Consider the following 18,374-nt stretch of genomic DNA (forward strand, 5'->3'; position numbering starts at 1 on the left):
GCAATAATACTGGTCAGCCGTAGATCTATGTACTCGTAGACTCTGCATTCGGTATATATACTCCGCTCGGATTTAATAATAATATAATACAGTCAACTTCCGTATTATAGCCTCTGTATTACGGGGAATAGGTAATACGACAGACAGTAGTATTACGCCGTACATACTAGCGACAGCTTCATGCCTCATGCACCCATCGAGTAGTACTCTGCTCCAACTTTGGACCCGTTATCACTGGCCTACGCCTCCATTCTGTTCCGTGAATGTACTGGCTTGATGGTCTAGTGGTATGATTCGTGCTTCGGGTTCCTTTTCCTGGAGTTTATCCCAAGCTTGTAAAAGGCTTTTGTGCGAGGTCCCGGGTTCAAACCCCGGTCAAGCCCGTTTTTTTTAAGCCCCACGGAAATTTATTCTGTTCTCCTTACTACTACCATGCATTTTTTTTCTTCTTCAATTAGTAGATGAGTAGGCGCTTATCACTACTTTTTCTACTATTTCAATCAAGGCCTTGTATTCTATGTCAAGTAGATTGTAGTAGTAGTGGTAGTAGAGTAGTGGCAGTAGTAGTAGTAGCGCCTCTTGGTTTACGCCCCACGAAAACATCTCCAACTCTCACTAAGCCATGAGTTAAAATTCGTTTCATCAGCCACCGCCAGCCCGACGACATTTGAAAGACATATATTCATAAGGATATATACCATATACCCTTCTAGGCCACTATTCAACCGTTCCCGTGAGCATATAAAACGCCCCGCCATCGCTATGACAGCCCCCCCAGATACAAAGAAGCCCTGTAGACGATGCAAGGCAGAAGACGCACCCTTGACCCTCCGGCATGCCCCAAGCTGCACGTAAGTCAAGATTATCCTATCAGGTCTACTCCTCTATTTGCCGCAGTTTGGATTGAGGACGATGTTTTTTTTTCTTTTACCATATACTGAGACACAAACACCCTCCAGAAAATGCTTCCTCAACTACATTGAGATCAAGGTGGCTAAGCGCTTCGGCTACCTCCACCACGAGACACGCACATCCACCCAGCTAGAGCCCCGACGGTACGTCGCCGGCCTGTCGTTCGGCAAGTCCTCGAGTGCCCTAGCCTGCCTGCTAGACGAGCAGGCGCGCTTCCAAGCGAGCAAGAAGTCCGCATCGCCGTTCGAGGTCCTCGTAGTCCATGTGGACACAGACCTAGACCACAACTCCGACTCTGACTCGACCTCATCATCACCGGCCCGTCGTCTACTGTCCCGATACTCAGGGGCCTTCCCCCACGTTGCGTTCGAGTGCGTCCCGCTCACCCAGGTTCTGAATGTCCCCACCGTGGACTGGTCGGCTCTACCTGGCCTGCCACCCGGGGGACGAGTGGCAGCACGTCTCCGGTCCATGTTTGACTCTCTGCCCTCGCTCACGGCAAAGGTAGACGTCATGCGCCATCTCGTGCGCCACCTACTCATCCATATCGGGACCACGCGCGACTACGCCGCCCTCCTCCTGGGACACAACACCACCGCTCTAGCTGCCCTGACCATGTCTGAGGTCGCCAACGGCCGGGGCTTCTCAGTCCCCTGGCAGGTCAACGACGGGCCATGCACACTCACGACGAAGACAGGGGGCAGTGGGGGCAACGAGGTCGTTACTTATCACGTACACTACCCCCTCCGCGAGACCTTTTCCGGTGAGGTGACGACGTACGTGTCGCTTGTGCCGTCGCTGGCCGCCGTCGTCGAGGAAGCCAAAGCATACGGCGGCGACGGCTCTTCCTCTGCCGTTGTCTCCCACAAAGATACGAGTATCGACGACGTCATGAGGCGGTACTTTGAGTCCGTCGAGGAACCCTACTCGGGCATCGTAGCCAACGTCGTACGTACCACCGGCAAACTTGACAGGGTGCGCGGACAGACGCTGTGCGGGTTGTGTAGCGTCACGCTCGATCAGCACGGTGACTCGCGATGGGCCGGCGAGATGGGAACTACTGGCGCGGACGAAGAGAGTCATCCGAATCGTCTGTGCTATGGGTGCAAGAGGTCTGTTTACGGGTGCTGAGGATGTAGATCATAGAACAGTGTGCATAGAGCACAGCAGCCTCTGCTCTCTCTCTATCTGATGATGCATCCAACACAAAAAGGATAATCACGAATGACGAATAAGATAAAAAGAAGATGCTTCAAGAATACCCTGATGAATATACAAGACGTTACCCACTTCGTCAACTTTTTATTCCCTTTTTCCTTTTTGCACTTTGCACCTCTCATTTCTATTCTTGTGCCTTCGTTCCTTTCCAAATTAAAGACAGAGGAGAAGAAAAAAGCATTGTTATATACATTTTTTTTTTTAAGTTGTAAGATTCCCATCCCAATGGTAAGGGTAGATTTGGGGGGAGGGTTCAAAGAACAAATGGAGGAATATTTAGAGAACCAAGCTCTCGACCTTGCGCATAAGCTTGTTGGTCTGCTCGGCTAGGGAGAGTGTGAGGACGGTGTGGGGGAGGATGCGGGCGAGGTGAGGCAGGAAGCCCTTGTAAATAGCGAGGACGCCCTCGGTGCGGATCGTCTTGGCGAAGCAGTCGAAGACGCCCTTGTACAGGTTACCGGTCTGGTTGTACATGCGGGACATGATGGTGTCGGGGGGGTGCATGAAGCAGCAGACGACGAAGCCGCTGATGGCGCTGCTGGAGAGGTGGAGGGCGGGACCTTCCTCCATACCGGCGTGGCGCATGAGGCGCCTCTTGGCGAAGAAGTAGGTGGGCAGCTGGACGGAGGAGCCAAAGCCGGTGCGGATCATGGCGGCGCCAACACCGCGGTACAGGCCGCGGATGCCCTCACCGCGATAGATCTGCAAGAGGCCGTCGACGGCATTGCGGTACTGGTGCTGAGTGCCGACGGGCAGCGAGGCCGAGAAGCTCTGCAGGCGCGTCTTGACGAGGAAGAAGGGCGACCCGGCGGCCGCGCCGATGATACCCGACCCCGCGCCGCAGAACATGTTGATGGGCAGGCTCTGCACCTTCTCCGTGCCGTAGAAGAGGCGAGACATGCGGCCGCGCATCGGCTCGTAGAAGCCCAGCCGGCACCCGTTCAGCACCATCTGATAGACGTAGGCGCAGCCGAGGCCGCGGTAGATGGCGCGCACGCCCTCGTGTCGGAGGATCACGCCCACCCCGTGCAGAGGGCCACGGTAATGCAACGGTTGGTTGCCCTTGAGCTGGAGCTCGCCTTGCAACTGCATGCTGCAGGTGTGGGGAGGGAAGTCAGCCGGGGGGAATGCGGTCAGGCACAAAGATGGTGAGGGATGAGGAGCTCTTACCGGATCTTAACCGTCTCGAAGGGATGCGTGGCCGTGACGGCACCACACGCAGCGAGGCCGCCGCCGATGAAGGCGCTGTTCATGCATCATTCGTCAATTTCGGCATGTTGCCAAAGGGAGAGAGGAGGACGCCTCGTACCCCAATGTAGTCGCCATTACACCCCTCGCTTTCTTGTATTATTTGTCTGTTTGAAATATTTGGTCGGGATCGGCCTGTAGTCGTCGCCAAAGCCGGAAGAGAGGGAGGTTTAGCAACGAAAGGTGTCGACGTCGCCCTTTCTCCGACAGAGACTCCCCCGATCGATCCACGGCACACGCACACACCTGGATAGTGGGTTTGGTCAGCAAGCTACCAGGTCAGTGGGGGATTGTTAAAATGACGCGGAACAGGACGTACGGAGACGATGGTTCAGTACTATACGATATGAATCAACAAGAGAAGAAAGGGAAAGGGCAGAGACAGAGGGAGAGAGGAAATATATCTATGTCCGAACCGGGAATAGCTCGATAGTGAAATAATAGGGAAAATATAGTAGTAACAGTACAAGCAGGTAGAATGAGAAGAAAAAAGGGTGAAGCAAGACGAGACGAAACACTTTAGCAGCGCAACGTTTCTCAGCCCGAAGTCGGACGTGAAAAAAAAAAAAGAAAAAAAAACACGAATTGGATCCACAGGATTGGTTGGACTCGGTCCACTTTCTTTCGGCCCTTTGGGAGTATCTCTCCATTGTCCAAAGGTCATCCTACTGTAGTCCGTTATTGTCTTGGAATATTTCTTTTGTTTTACTATCATCCCGCTTGATGTGAATGTAACATCTCTTGTGAATGTCCATGTTATATGATGTTAATAAACCATCTGTAAGAGAAAACAGTGCAATACCAGGCTCTTGACTATGCTCTAGGGTCTAGGGCCACTACCGTGTAATCTGTATGTTCATATTAAATATTACTACTATATGCCATCAATATACTCCGTACTTTCGAATTTCTCAACGGACGACTCCCGGGTAAGCTGATCTACTTTGCCGTGATCTACCTGAATTGCAATGCCCCTCCACCATGTCGCATCATATGCGACCTTGATCGTACTAGATTCAATGCTACCCTGATCATATCGGCTGCTCTCTACCCTGTATACGAACACGAACTGTTACACCCCGTACCATACATCATCCCCTACCATACCAAATACGAGACGCCGCCCCTCTCCTGAGCTTGCCCAGTCTAGACAGCCGCGTGCAGCGCGTCCTGCTGCCCGGCCCTTCTCAGCCTTCTCTCCTCAGCCTTTCCTCCGCCAACTCTCGCTTGCCGCGCGCCTGCGCTGGCGGCCTCACAAAAATGTCCTCGACGCCAATGGACCTTGATCGCCCAGCTGCGGCCGGTACCAGCGCCACCTTCACACCCTCCCTCAACATCCACAGGACACTGGGTGCCGGTGCCACGACTACCACGCCCATAACCGACATAATCTCTACATTTCGACCGACCAAGGTAACTTGTCCACGGAGAGAGAGTTCGAGAGAGAGAATAGCTCTGGAAAAAAGAAGGAGAAGAAGACAGAACAGCTCTAACACAGCTCTCGCGTCCAGTTGTTTCGGCGCGACGACATCAAGGATGACCGCGCGCAACCACACGTCCAATCCATCGACTATAACGATGACGGCGACCTGGTCATGACGGCAGCCAGCGACGAGACGATACAGATATACAATGTCAAGGAGGGCCGTCACGAGAAGAGTCTCCTGAGCAAGAAATACGGTGTCAAGCTCGCCAAGTTCACCCACACCAGCTCCAGCATCATCTACGCGAGCACAAAGCAAAATGGTTAATACACAATTCCAATATGCACAAATATATATATATATATATAGAGAGAGAGAGAGGGAGGGAGATAACACGCTGACCACTCTGTCCCTAAAAAAAGATGCCATACGATACCTCGCAACACATGACAACTCCTTCATACGCTACTTTGAAGGGCACGAGGGTACGGTAACGTGCCTAGCGGTCCACCCAGGCAACGACAGCTTCATATCGTGCTCGCAGGACAACACGGTGCGTATATGGGACACGCAGACTAAGAACTGGCAAGGTCAGCTGAACCTGCGATCGCCGACGCTGGCCGCGCACGACCCGTCGGGCACCGTCTTCGCCGTGGCCTGCCCCAGTGCCGGCACCGTGCTCCTGTACGACGCGCGCAACTTCGACAGGGCGCCCTTCGCCACCGTTGACGTGATCGAGCAGGTGCGGTCCATCGACGCGGCCAACCTCGTACGCGGCTGGACGAAGCTCGACTTCTCCAACGACGGTAACTCCCTCCTCCTGGGGACCAACGGGAACGGCCACTTCCTTCTCGACGCTTTTGACGGCTCCCTGAAGGCCTACCTGCGCAAGTCAGCGGGCGCCGTTGCCGGGACTATCAGACCGGCCCCCGGCGATTCGACCCCAACCTCGGTCGCAATCGACAGCAGCGGCGACTGCTGTTTCACACCGGACGGACGCTTTGTCATCAGCGGCGCGTCCAGAGACGTGCTCGTCTGGGATGTCAGGGCCACCCCGAACGAACACAAGATGCTCGAACCTACGTATACCCTCAACGATAAGAACAATGCCGCCGTCGTGGCTTTCAATCCTAGGTACAACTTCTTTGCTACGGCCGATCAGGAGCTTGCATTTTGGCTACCTGATCCGCATAGCTAGATATTGGAGATATCGAAATCCAGCGAGAAGCAGGAGGAGAGATAACGTTTGCATAGGGGGGGGGAGGGGAGAAAAAAGACGTACAATTGTTAAATCCTTTATGGTAATCAGATAAATCACCACCTCCTCACTTTTGTGCTCTATGTGCGTATAAAGATCTAAAAACTCGTGATATTGATATACTTCGTGTTCACTGTAAGCAGCAGCAGCAGCAGCAGCCCCTCCTCCAGGTTGAAAAAGAGCCCCACCAAAAAAATAAAACCACACATGAGCATCTGCCTACCAGACCGATCACCGATTCTCAACCTCAACGTCACACGAACCGACCTTGACACACACACACACACCTCTAGTCTCCCCTTCCCCTACCCTGGACGCTCCAAATATACCCGTGGATATAAAAGCCTGCGATAAGACACTCGATCACATCGTACCCGCACCAACGAGCCGGGCGTGTCGCAAACATGCCTTATTTCAAAACATCCCAAGAATGGCTCGACCAGTCAAAACTTCTACTCGAAGCCAGACCATCAACCGTATGACACTCACCCACCTCTATCTCGCGCTCTTTCTATCCATCATGCTGATCCAGACTGTCCGCCGTCCGTTTGGTAGACTCGCATAACAACTCGCTACTCTATCAAGCCTGTCAAACCTCGCAGTAGCGACCGAGACTCATCGACAGATCAGACAGCAGCAGCAAAGCCACCACGCGGCAGCCTGGTCCTGAAGACGTACGACCCGGCAGGAGGCGTGGTGCTGAAATACCGCACCAACAAAGCTGCTGAGGTGTCCCGCCTCATACAGTCTTGCCTCGGCAGCCTGGGTAGGAGCATGGCTGCCCTGCCGCCCGTTGATGAGACCATGACGGATGCGCCGTCGGCGCAGGAGGCTGTTGCTGATGCTGCTGCCGTTGCTACCGCTCCCGCCGCCACTGCTGGGTCTGCGACTGGTGGTGGGAAACCTGCACAGGGTGGTGGTAAGAAGAAGAAGGGGAGGAAATAAACAACCGCGGACAGGAGTTGAAATGGCAAATGAGAGACAAGGAAACAAGATGAACCATTGAAACGATAAAACAAGCATGCCTCTGTGTTAGACGTTGGACTATGATGTCGCTCTGCTTGCATACATGGTTGACGGCCCTAACATCTAAGCTGTATCGAGCACAAATCAGCTCATTTGACACGAAACTTGCGATATGAAAAGAATTGGTTTTTCTACTTATTTTGATACAAAGTACATTTCATTATTCCATTGCCGTTGCCAACGTTCCTTATTTCTTCCTGCCATCCACAAAGACCTTGTGAGAAACTGTTTACATGAAAAAGTGCGCCCCAAAACGCCAGTTGTAAAAAAAAAAAACCATGTGCCAAGGGTCCCATCATTCGTATTAAGACTGAATGGAGGACAGAGGATATTAAAATCTGGCCCGAAATGAATCAAACAGTCTGGCCTTGGTTGTTGATTGTTGGTTGTGTATCAACAAGGCCGAGTAAAGATAAAAAATGAAGAGAGGGGTTTATATACGCCATGAAGGAGGAGGATGTGTGTGTTGTGCGAGGGGAGAGGGGGAGGCATCTTTGGTTGCATGCTTAGAAGTCGGCATCAAAAACGAAGTCGCCCTCCATATTCTCTGTGGCCTCCTCCTCCTTCTTGGCGGCAGAGTTCATGACACCGGCCTTCTGGTAGTCAGCAACACGCTTCTCGAAGAAGTTGGTCTTGCCACCCAGGGAGATGTTCTCCATGAAGTCGAAGGGGTTGGTCGAGTTGTAGACCTTGTCGTTGCCGAGGGCGACCAGTAGACGGTCTGCGACAAACTCAATGTACTGCTGCATCAGGGAGGCATTCATGCCGAGCAGGGCACAGGGCAGAGCTTCTGTGAGGAACTCCTTCTCAATGGCGACGGCATCGGTGATGATTTCGTGGATGATCTGCTTGCTGGCGCGGTGCTTGAGGTGCGAGTGCAGCAGGCAGGCAAAGTCGGTGTGGAGACCCTCGTCACGCGAGATGAGCTCGTTAGAGAAGGTCAGACCTGGCATCAGACCACGCTTCTTGAGCCAGAAGATGGAAGCAAAGGCCCCGCTGAAGAAGATGCCCTCGACAGCAGCAAAGGCGACAAGACGCTGGGCAAAGGTAGAGTTGCGGTCCTGGATCCACCTGATAGCCCAGTCGGCCTTCTTGCGGATGCAAGGGATGGTCTCAATGGCGTTGAAGAGGTATGTGCGCTGGGAGGGTTCCTTGATGTAGGTATCGATGAGGAGAGAGTAGGTTTCCGAGTGAATGTTCTCCATCATGATCTGGAAACCGTAGAAGCAGCGGGCCTCGGGGATCTGGACCTCGCCACTGAAACGCTCAACGAGGTTCTCGTTGACAATGCCATCAGAGGCAGCGAAGAAGGCAAGGATGTGAGAGATGAAGAACTTCTCGTCATCATTGATGCGGTTGTTCCAGTCGTGGAGGTCCTTGGACAGGTCAATCTCCTCGGCGGTCCAGAAAGAGGCCTCGGCCTTCTTGTACATCTGCCAGATCTGATCAAGGTTGTTAGTCCGAGTGTTATGTGGTATGCATTGACCATGTACTCTCTGGGGTGGTGTACAAGGTCGGTTGCCATGGCTCCCAAGACGCGTAGAAAAAGCAATCTACGCGTCAAATTTACGCGTCACATACCTCGTGGTACTTGATGGGGAACAGGACGAAGCGTTGGGGGTTGTCCTGTAGGAGGGGCTCATCAGACTCCTCGGGCTTGATGCCGGGGGCGACAGCGACAGCGGACTCCTCCTTCTCGACTTTCTTGGTCTCATCAACTTTCTTGGTCTCGTCGACTTTGGCCACTTCGACACGCTTCTGGTTGTCCATCTGCTCAGCGAGGTTGGCGAGGGAGTCCTCATCCAGATGCTGGTTCTCCTTGTCGGCCGGGCTGAAGCTGAGCTTCTTGGCGGGAGACTCGATCTTGAAAGAGTCAATGGCGGCAGCGGCCTAGATTGGAGAAAATGATGCGTTAGTTGGTTGATGCAACGGAGGGGAGAGTAGAGAGGAAATGAGCACGTACCTGCTTGGAGGGGGTGATGTTGGCAGTCATGGTGTATGTGTGTATGCGGTGCGTGTACGAAATAAGAGAATGCAATGGAGGGGTATATAGCGAGAAGTAAAGGCAGAAAACGCGTCAAATCACTCGAGAGGAAGCAGTAGAGGAAGAGTGTTGTTGCGGTGTAGAAAAGTTGATGGGCTAGAATGGAGAAGAGGTCGAAGAGTGAAGCAAAAGTGTAGGTTTTTGTATAGAGAGCGAGGGACCGTCACGTGTTGGCGACGCGTCAGGATCGTGTTTAATGGGTAAGGGCCAGTGGCCAATAATGCGAGTCAATGAGCTAATGGGTGGGTACCTGCGTGCCAAGGATGCAGGGCTTGGGAACCACTAGAGTCCCACTACGACTCTACGGGCTGGTGTCAGTGCCGGAGGGATGCTGAGGGAGCCGTGCACGAGTAATCTGTACATCGCACTACTATTGTAATACATCACTGTGACTAGGTGGGTAGGTACTCTGCAGTCCTCTGCAGTCCTGTTAGTGACGAAGTACTCGTAAATAAAATGATATAACTTTCCTACCCCCAGCCACCTCTCGTGATAGGCAAAAGACGCGTCAAATTCACGCGTTTTCCCTGGTCTCGTACCTGATATTGCCCCGCCGTGGGCTGAGCTACAGCCATCCTGTTACCAGCCTGTTACCCCGTGAACTCGGCCCTTCAAGACTCTGACTGGACCTTGATGTTGTCTAGTCTTGAGTATCCACACGCCATCATCATCTTCTACGAGTACGGAGTAATACCAGAGCTGTACACATACTTGTTACAGGTTGTCCATACGACGTATTGCAGAGTATATATACGGCTAGGATGTCATAGTATTACTGTATTATTACTGCTAGGTATCGTGGTACATACATGTATACAATCGAAATATGGTCCGTGTTATCAATCAGCAGTCTTCGATCAATGATCCGCACCAAACATTGCTTCGCGTCTTGTCCTAAACTCATTTGACCCCCAATGCTCTAACGATAGCCTCCGACCCTGGGTGGGCTGATCCTCATCATCGCTGTCTCTCGGCCCTTTGGCACATACTTCGTACCGCCGAGCAAGCCGTGGTCGGAGATGTGCGAGTGGCAAGACGCGGTTCCAGCAGGTCGTTATTTACATGTACACTTTTAGAGTCGTTATTACTACAGATTACATGTACTCGAGTGTGTAAAATACCGAGTAGATTCACGTCGCGTTATTATTATCTGGAGCCCTGGTTGGTCCTTCTTCTTGTTGCCTACCGGTTTCAACATCCTTGCTCTGGTACTGCGTTGCCATACCAGCTATTGCCGTGGCCTCTGAATTACACTCCATCCAATTTAACCCGTTTCGACGCCACTTTCGCTTCATACGTCGTAGACACGCGTTTTGCACATCTGTCGACTCTGGGGATCCTTGGGTCTCACACAATGTCATCATCACGTAATGATTAATACTAGTTAGTACTCGTAGTACTTCGCGTTGCTCATAGTAATCTGTACTGTAGTGACTTTATGTATAGCACGGCCGACAATCGTCGTCACAGATGTACGTGTAGCTCGGATATATAATTACCCCTCAGACTAGTGTGATTTATTGTGGTATCATTTCTCAAGATTCGCTAGACTAGTATTCATATCGTTGTCCTATGATGCCGTTTATATCCGTAACGTCATGTACGTGCTTTACATGTACTTCTTTCTTTTGCTTTGTCTCTCCCTGTACCTCCTCTCTTTTATTTCCACTGCCACGCGAGACATGAATCCGATATTGGGTATTATCGTTCGAATAACCTGAAAGAAGAAAACAAAAAACCGCCGTCTTCAGTACCGACTCCTTTCTTCCCATCGTCTTTTTCTTTGGTCTAGCAGAAGAGGAGAGTGGTAATTTAGGGTCGTCCTGTCAACCCTCCACCTGGTCTTAGGTTGAAGACCGTAACAGTCCAATCCAATGGCCCTCTAATGACCCTCCCTTGACATGAACAGTGAGAGAAGGGCAGATATTGTAGCCTAAGCGCACTCAGAAGCGTCCATTGCGCCTGCTTGAACGTCCAGTATTCTCCTCTGACTGCCCCATCTCAAGATCTGGAACACGTGACTTCTTCCGGCCGCTGCCCTCGCGCACCTCGGCGCGAGGAGGCTCGGTCGGCTGTTGCGACCTCCTCGACGACTGACGGGAGGGTGCCTGCGAGCTGTACCCGGGTGGAGAGGCGTCACCGCGTGTTCGGTCGTATTCAGCCGGGTCGCTCGGATCCGTGGCGGGGATGGGCTGCCCGGCCTTCTTGAGGTTCTTCACTCCTTCCTCGCGAAGGTGCGACTCGAGAAGGATGGCGTTGCGCGTGTTGGCTCGGAACCCAGCGTCTATGAGGTCGCCCACAAAGGGAACAAGGCCGATGACAAAGTCGAAAATGATGTTCATCATCATCCTGATTCTGAGGCCTGAGGGAAGACCGCCCTCAATCTGCATGCACGTCCTGAGCACCATAAGGGCCAGTAGCGTGTCAAAGACGTCGCCGACACTGCAAACTGTCAGCACGTTCATGGTTCTACCCAGTTTCACGGTTTTGATAGAGGAAGAAGACTTACGCTGGAACCAATCCGATAACACTACCCCAGCCAAACCTGATACCGGCAAATTCGAACAGAGCCATGTCTAGACGGTAGGCTCGTCTCTTGACCTTGGTCAGGACATGGCCGTCGTGGTCCGAGATTCCAGGTGGTAGGGCCTTCTTGCGTCGCTTTGTCTTCTTGCTCGGTCGACCTTTCAGCCTGGAGGCTGGCACTGTCTCGAAGTAGGGATCCTGCCGTCGTCTTGTGAGCAAGTTGGTCTGCGGTGTATGCGGGTGTATATCTGTCATGTGACCGAAGGCTTACCTCTTGACCATATTTGTTCTGACGCGATTCTCCGAGAATCTTCTTGAGCACGAGCTTGGATACAAACGAAGTCATGATTGCGCTGCAGTCGTTTGACGAAAACTAACGTCTGTGGAATGCGTGTGCGCGTGTCGTAGTAGTGTCAGATGCTACTCAGTCTGCGTAGTGGAAAGTGCAGAGGCAGGCAGGTCCTTAAGAACCAACTTTCTTTTTTAGGCGGCCTCCCGAGATGACTGGCAACAAAGGGACGATTGATCTTCGCGGCGTTTCAGAACGCGCTTCACGAGTGCATGACAAAGGAAGGGGTTGCAATGAAAAGGAGAGGAATAAAGAGGGAACTGTTTTTCTGGTTGTAGTACTGGATGAGCCAGATCCCGTCTTCTTGTTGATTGGAAGGGGGGCTTGGGGGGGCAAAAATCCAATGCCGTCACAACTCTCGTATATGTATGATGATTTGTTGTTTTGGCGCTTGTGTTGATGGGGCCCGTCCCTTGAAGCATGCCGCCAATGATGTAATACAACCCATGCACCATTCAGCTTTGCCGGGTATCTTCGATATACAGCTGCAGCTGCAACTCTTTTATGGAGCGATATAATACGACGGAAAATACAGATTACAGATTACAATGAGCCACATTTCTCTCTTTCGTTGGGGTAAATGTGGCGGTGCTGCGTGGCATAGCCACAATGGCGAGAACCAAAAGGCGTGGCTTGAAGTTGTTGGATGTGGCTGAAGCTCCCGCGTCCGGACATGTTCTGCACAGTATAGATCACATGCAGTATACGCACGGTATTCATGACACGACTTACACCGCTCTAATAAGTAACAGCGGATGACGGCTGGCTGCGCCACGTGTGAAATACGCACTGTGCCTCAAAAGCGGCTCTGATACTTGCTGACAGAGTTGGGTCGCAAACAGGATATTCAACCGCTACACATCGTCACCTAACAGAGGCAGTCCGGCAAAATCAGTTAGGCCCCCCTCCAAATATCGCTGCCTACTGTACCGATCATTTGTTCAGGCTTCCATCTGCTTTTACTACCTCTGCCCGCCCGCCCGCTTCTGCTTGAATCCCTCAAGTTTGAAGCTGGGGCGTCACTTTTTTTTTTTTGCGGTCACGTCGCAACAGGCCCGAAGCAACCTTTCTCTCCTAAGGCTCCCTCGAATCACAACCATGTCCAGTATCCCTTTCCGAATTCGCGCCAAATATCATTCGACTGCATCGTGAAAGTTATAATCCGTTTACTCTCCTTGAAAGAATATCGGCTTTTTTTATCCCGTCTCGCTTTCGGAGCATGCCACATGATGGCAGACAAACAAATGCAACTAGAGGATTGTACATATACAACCCCTCCTTCACCTTAGAGAAAGAAGAAAAGAGTGGCCACGACATGCTAACATGTAGATGTTTTCAGGGCTGGACGACCTCTGTGTCCGTTTCATCATCAACCTTCCCGAAGAGGATTTGTCCTCTGTCGCCAGAATATGCTTTCAGGTCGAGGAGGCACAATGGTTCTATGAAGATTTTATTCGTCCGTTGGACCCGAGCCTTCCCTCGATGAGCCTCCGAACCTTTTGCCTACGGATATTTCAGCACTGCCCGCTTCTGGCGTCCTTCTCGGTCGAGAACCACACACGTGCGTTCGAAGAATTTTTGCAGTACAAGACGCGCGTACCTGTGCGGGGTGCCATAATGCTTAATCACGACATGGACTCGACCGTCCTCGTCAAAGGCTGGAAGAAGGGCGCCAACTGGAGTTTTCCCCGAGGCAAGATCAACAAGGATGAAGACGACCTGGACTGCGCCATCCGAGAGGTCTGGGAGGAGACTGGACTCGACCTTCGTGCCGCCGGCCTCGTCCCCGAGGGCAAGCCGAAATACATTGAAATCACCATGAGGGAACAGCAGATGCGGCTATACGTCTTCCGCGACGTCCCCATGGATACAGACTTCGAGCCCCAGACCAGGAAAGAGATCAGCAAGATTGAGTGGTACAAGCTATCAGAGCTGCCTGCTTTTCGTAAGAAGGGCCAGAACCAGACCCAGGCCGACGTCGGCAACAACGCCAACAAGTTCTACATGGTCGCACCATTTCTCGTTCCTCTCAAGAAGTGGGTCAATAGCCAGAAGAAGAACGCCACAAAGAAGACGCCTGTGCCTGCCAATGCCAACCTATACCCGCACCACCCGCTCGATGAGGCGCCCATCGAGGACGACGCCTGGGCTCAGACAACAGCCGCGCCCGCCGCGCCCGCCATGGACACGCTCGAAGGCGCCACCAGCGAGCTTCAGCGCCTCCTCAAGCTCCAACCCCAGCCCGTCATGGCGCAGGCGGTCCAACCTCGTACCACGCAGGAGGACAAGGCCAGTGCCCTTCTCTCCATGCTCAAAGTTGACAATAGTGCGCCGCCGCCGCCTCCTGCGCAGCAGCAGCAGCAGCAACATAACCCCAACATGTACCCTCATACTCCTCTTGAGATGGATCCCGGGGACATGGCGCAACCTCCCAACCCTCACCACAATACCAACAATCTACACCACCCTGACCGTGTCACCCAACCACCGCTTCATTTCCCTCTCCCCCACGTTCACCCGGTGCCTCCGCCGCCACCCCACCAGGGGTTCGATGCCCCACCACAGGCCATACCACTTGTTCATACGCAGCCTCTGCCGCCTCAGGTCCAACGCTCCGTCCTGAACAAGAGCACTTTCCAAGAGAGCTTTGCGGCTCCGGCCCCGCCGCCCCCGCCGCCACATAACAACAACGCCTATGTTCAGCCGCGGGAGCAGGCTCATGCCGGATATGGCCATCCTCAATCTCCACAGGCCGGCATGTCACCCGGCGGAAGACAGAAGGGCCCTCTCAGCGGACCGTCATTGGCTCTCCTCGACGCGTTCAAGAGAGACTCCCCATCGGCACAAGCCCACGAGGCGCCTAGGCCTGTTGCACAGGATGCCTTTGCCCAGCAGTTCCCACAATACCCTCAGCAGCCGTCCGCCCCAGCTGCTACTGGCCCGGTTCCTATTCCACTCTCCGGACCTTCTCCCGCCCAGCAGAGCCAGCTCCGCCCGACAGAGCTGGCGGGCTCCATGATGCAGCAACACAGGTCACCTATGGGCAGCATGCCATCAATCAACTCACCCGACGGCAGCCACAAGTCCAATCTGCTTGAAATGTTCAAACCTGGAAGCTCTGTCACCATGTCACCCCAAGGGATGCACGCGTCCCCCCGCCAGGGACAGCCACAGTCGTACGGAAGCGGACCTGGGAGCGAAAAGGTCCTTCTCGACACTCTTCGTGGAGGGCCGCAGCAGCGACTAGTACCTCAGCCTTCAGGTGCCATCGCAGCACACCTCGACTCGTTTGCCGGGCAAGGTCGAGCGGAGCAGCCAACAGCTGCCCTCCAGCGAGCAGCGCCCATGGGACCTAGGCAGCCCAGCGGAAGCATGCAACCTGGTCCGGTGCGTATTCTTCAACGAGACCAGACAGACGTCGGCGACGGCCTACCCAACAGAATACCGTCTCGGTCCCCTTACTCTAGCGGCAACTATGGCAACTACGGCAACTATATGCCGCAGCAGGTACCGGCGCCGATGGGCATCGGCTCTCGGTCATCGCCGTCAGGCTCTCAGCGGCGCGGAGGTGACAGGGCGACGCCACAAGACGATAAGCGCCATCTCCTGTCTCTCTTTGGAAACCCGCACCAGGATGCTGGTGCTGATACCGGTCGGTTGTCTGGTCTATCAGGCAGGACAGGGAGACAGACGCCCATCTCGCCTGCTGACCAGATGTTCCTGCTGGACTATCTTCAGTCGGTGACGAAGCCGGCACACTAAAGCAATGGACTCCCCCTTCTCTTCTCAGTTGTTTATTCTTCCTCGAGTGCCCGCTGTTCTTTTTTCCCTTCAATTCCTTTGGGAGGTTGAGAAATTGGCGTCAGTTCTTATGCATATGGGAATTTTTGTTTGTTTGTTCGTTTTTCTTTGTTCGCGTTGAATGGGAACAAGATGTTATTGCTGCTCGCATTACGAGATTGGTAGTAGTACTACTATCAGTGGTGTCCAACCCGATGTTTACGTGTTTTTGGGCAGGACTGAAAGCGTACTTGTATTTTCGTGTGTATTGTATGAGCATAACTATTACAGTAGCATCACAAGCATGTAGGAGTACTACTATCTAGTCGTATGCGACTATCCGAGCTGCAGGTGGAAGTGGAGAGAGAGGGTCGGATCAGACCACAAGGGGAAAGATATTTTTAGCTCGTTGGAATTTCCAACACGAGATCACGTGCAGCGAGGACAGGGAAAATTCCAGCGACTTGTCACGACAGCAACAAGCGAAGACACTAATAATAATACGTACAGTACTAATACATGTCCATACTAGTTGATACGATGTTAACACATATTCAGATGATGCTTTGTAATGCAAAAGGAGATGTCAGCTATATTGTATCTATTGCTACTTCAGCACATGAGCCCCCCTATTCTAGCGAGATGCGAGATGGGTTACACGGAGCAGGTCTCCCAAGAGTCACCAAGAAGGTCCAGGAAAGGATCTAGGACGATCCATCATCGTATTCCCCTACTTTTACCTAAGACGCTAAACCTCTTTCATGACAAGGGTTCGTATTTTTGGCGAGCCTAGCGAGCCTGACCAGTTGACCAATGACCGAACCCGATTGCCAAGATCTGAGCTACGCCTGCACTTGTACTGGTAGAGAGTGCCACTGTTTATTGTTTTCAGCATCTAGCTTGTGTACGAGTATTGTTGTGAGATGAGCATTGCCGTACGCTGTACGAGGTAATACGTTGTCATTATCGTAATTATCATTGAATAGGAGCACCCGTTGAGAAAAATAGAAAGAAAAGAGGAGAGAGATGGAGGCAGAGAGAGAGAGAATGCCACCTCGTACGCTGTAGGCAAGCCTTATGCAACCTGCCAACGCGCCCCATTGTCTGAAACTTTCCTATGCCATAAATACGGGCTGTACAGTATGTCCCCCCCCCCCCAACTATCGGACCCATCCCCCCCTGTTACACCCTTTTCCCACCTACCAAAAAAGCCAGACTTCTCTTTTCTTCTTTTCTTCTCTCTACCTCCTCTTCAATAATACACTGCATCTTGTTTTGTTTCTTTTCTTCGACACTCGCTTGTTGTTCATATAATACTGTTAATTTGTCGGGGATATTCTTTGTTTCTTGCACTACAACCTCTCTTCTTCACTCTCTTCCGATCGAAGACAACGACAACGACGCGCATCCATCAGAGTTCGTTCCGGGGGCTCTCACTCGCTTTCAAACGTCCTAGGTGTTCGTTGGACGAACCTCCTCGACAGACCAAAGAGGATTGTAAAGAGAAGAAAAAAAGACTGTCAAGATGCGCACGACACCTCTCCTTCGTCTGGCCGTATGCCTGACCTCTTTGGCTCCTCTGGCATCGGCATGGCCGGGATGGCTACCTAATGTTGACACACTGATTGTCCGGGCCGATGATAATGCAGACACAGGTAAGCATATCCCCCCATCCCAAGAGAAAGAGGGAGAGAGAGAGATGACTGACATGATGTATATCCAAAATATAGCCGCCGAGACGGGAGCAACAGCCACGGCAACAGCAGCCAAGGCTACCAAGACAGATGACGGGGACCTCAACACAGCCGAGCCGACATCTGCCAAGAAGACGGATGACGGGGACCTCAACACGGCGGAACCGACCTCTACCAAGACGGCCAACGACGACGACAACAACGACGACGACAAAACCAGCAAGGGCAAGAAGACGACCAAGACATCGAGCGTGAGCATCCCGGCCACGGCCATAGCGGGGGGCGTTAGCATAACGGAGCCGGCTACGACGCAGATGGCCACGCCCCTCTTCAAGATCGGCGACAATATCACCCTAGGGTGGAACTACACCGGCATCATCGAGAAACCCACCGCCATCGACGTGCTCATCAGCTGCTCCACCGCCTCGGAGACCTGGACCCTGACCTCAAACATGACCTTCGAAACGGACGTCTCCTACACCTGGAACTCGGAGGACCAGGCCGACAACGTCGAGACCCCGCTCCTCACAGAGCTGTACACCCTCATCATCAAGAACTCGGACGCCGACATCAGCGACTCCCCGGAGGCCGGCAAGCTTGCCGCCAACGCCCAGTTCACCTTTGGCCTCTACCACCCGCAAGCCTACACCCCCTACGCTGACTGGGAGTGCAGCGGCTGCAGCGGTGCCGCCAGCCTCTTCAGCTCGCAGGTCGTCCACCTCGCCGTCACCATGAGCGCCATCACGATCATCACCTTCACCTACTTTGTCACTGGGTGGGGGATTCATTAAATCCTGGTTTCCTTTTTTTCTCCTTGTTGCTTTGCAACCTAATATGTTGCGTCTTTTCATATGCCTGTGTGTTTTCTCAGCATCCCATGCTGCCATCTTCAACA

At 52.8% G+C, this 18,374-nt stretch overlaps 8 protein-coding genes across 8 annotated transcripts; 5 read left to right on the forward strand and 3 right to left on the reverse strand.

Annotated features, from left to right (window-relative positions):
• Positions 1 to 762: 762 nt before the first annotated feature.
• GMORB2_6825 (cytoplasmic tRNA 2-thiolation protein 2) lies at positions 763 to 2,043 on the forward strand (the record flags this gene model as incomplete). Its single annotated transcript, XM_035468792.1, has 2 exons — positions 763 to 851; positions 960 to 2,043. 2 exons carry the CDS (start codon positions 763 to 765, stop codon positions 2,041 to 2,043), a joined length of 1,173 nt encoding a protein of 390 aa, XP_035321926.1.
• Positions 2,044 to 2,406: 363 nt separating this feature from the next.
• On the reverse strand, positions 2,407 to 3,383 carry GMORB2_6826 (solute carrier family 25, member 34/35; the record flags this gene model as incomplete). Its single annotated transcript, XM_035468793.1, has 2 exons — positions 2,407 to 3,223; positions 3,301 to 3,383. 2 exons carry the CDS (start codon positions 3,381 to 3,383, stop codon positions 2,407 to 2,409), a joined length of 900 nt encoding a protein of 299 aa, XP_035321927.1.
• Positions 3,384 to 4,638: 1,255 nt separating this feature from the next.
• Positions 4,639 to 6,000, forward strand: GMORB2_6827 (COMPASS component SWD2; the record flags this gene model as incomplete). The annotated part of the gene is made up of 3 exons (XM_035468794.1): positions 4,639 to 4,791; positions 4,890 to 5,058; positions 5,279 to 6,000. 3 exons carry the CDS (start codon positions 4,639 to 4,641, stop codon positions 5,998 to 6,000), a joined length of 1,044 nt encoding a protein of 347 aa, XP_035321928.1.
• Positions 6,001 to 6,464: 464 nt separating this feature from the next.
• GMORB2_6828 (Signal recognition particle 9 kDa protein (SRP9)) lies at positions 6,465 to 7,005 on the forward strand (the record flags this gene model as incomplete). The annotated part of the gene is made up of 2 exons (XM_035468795.1): positions 6,465 to 6,536; positions 6,616 to 7,005. 2 exons carry the CDS (start codon positions 6,465 to 6,467, stop codon positions 7,003 to 7,005), a joined length of 462 nt encoding a protein of 153 aa, XP_035321929.1.
• Positions 7,006 to 7,592: 587 nt separating this feature from the next.
• GMORB2_6829 (ribonucleoside-diphosphate reductase subunit M2) lies at positions 7,593 to 9,079 on the reverse strand (the record flags this gene model as incomplete). Its single annotated transcript, XM_035468796.1, has 3 exons — positions 7,593 to 8,528; positions 8,668 to 8,976; positions 9,050 to 9,079. 3 exons carry the CDS (start codon positions 9,077 to 9,079, stop codon positions 7,593 to 7,595), a joined length of 1,275 nt encoding a protein of 424 aa, XP_035321930.1.
• A 1,994-nt stretch (positions 9,080 to 11,073) lies between these two features.
• GMORB2_6830 (uncharacterized protein) lies at positions 11,074 to 12,002 on the reverse strand (the record flags this gene model as incomplete). Its single annotated transcript, XM_035468797.1, has 3 exons — positions 11,074 to 11,572; positions 11,640 to 11,854; positions 11,928 to 12,002. The coding sequence occupies 3 exons, from the start codon at positions 12,000 to 12,002 to the stop codon at positions 11,074 to 11,076; spliced, it is 789 nt and encodes a 262-aa protein (XP_035321931.1).
• Positions 12,003 to 13,622: 1,620 nt separating this feature from the next.
• GMORB2_6831 (mRNA-decapping enzyme subunit 2) lies at positions 13,623 to 15,767 on the forward strand (the record flags this gene model as incomplete). Its single annotated transcript, XM_035468798.1, has 1 exon — positions 13,623 to 15,767. The coding sequence occupies one exon, from the start codon at positions 13,623 to 13,625 to the stop codon at positions 15,765 to 15,767; it is 2,145 nt and encodes a 714-aa protein (XP_035321932.1).
• Positions 15,768 to 17,310: 1,543 nt separating this feature from the next.
• GMORB2_6832 (uncharacterized protein) lies at positions 17,311 to 18,270 on the forward strand (the record flags this gene model as incomplete). The annotated part of the gene is made up of 1 exon (XM_035468799.1): positions 17,311 to 18,270. One exon carries the CDS (start codon positions 17,311 to 17,313, stop codon positions 18,268 to 18,270), a length of 960 nt encoding a protein of 319 aa, XP_035321933.1.
• Positions 18,271 to 18,374: the final 104 nt, after the last annotated feature.

This window comes from Geosmithia morbida (genome assembly GCF_012550715.1).
Source record: "Geosmithia morbida isolate 1262 chromosome Unknown scaffold_6, whole genome shotgun sequence".
NCBI classification, from domain to species: Eukaryota; Fungi; Ascomycota; class Sordariomycetes; order Hypocreales; family Bionectriaceae; genus Geosmithia; species Geosmithia morbida.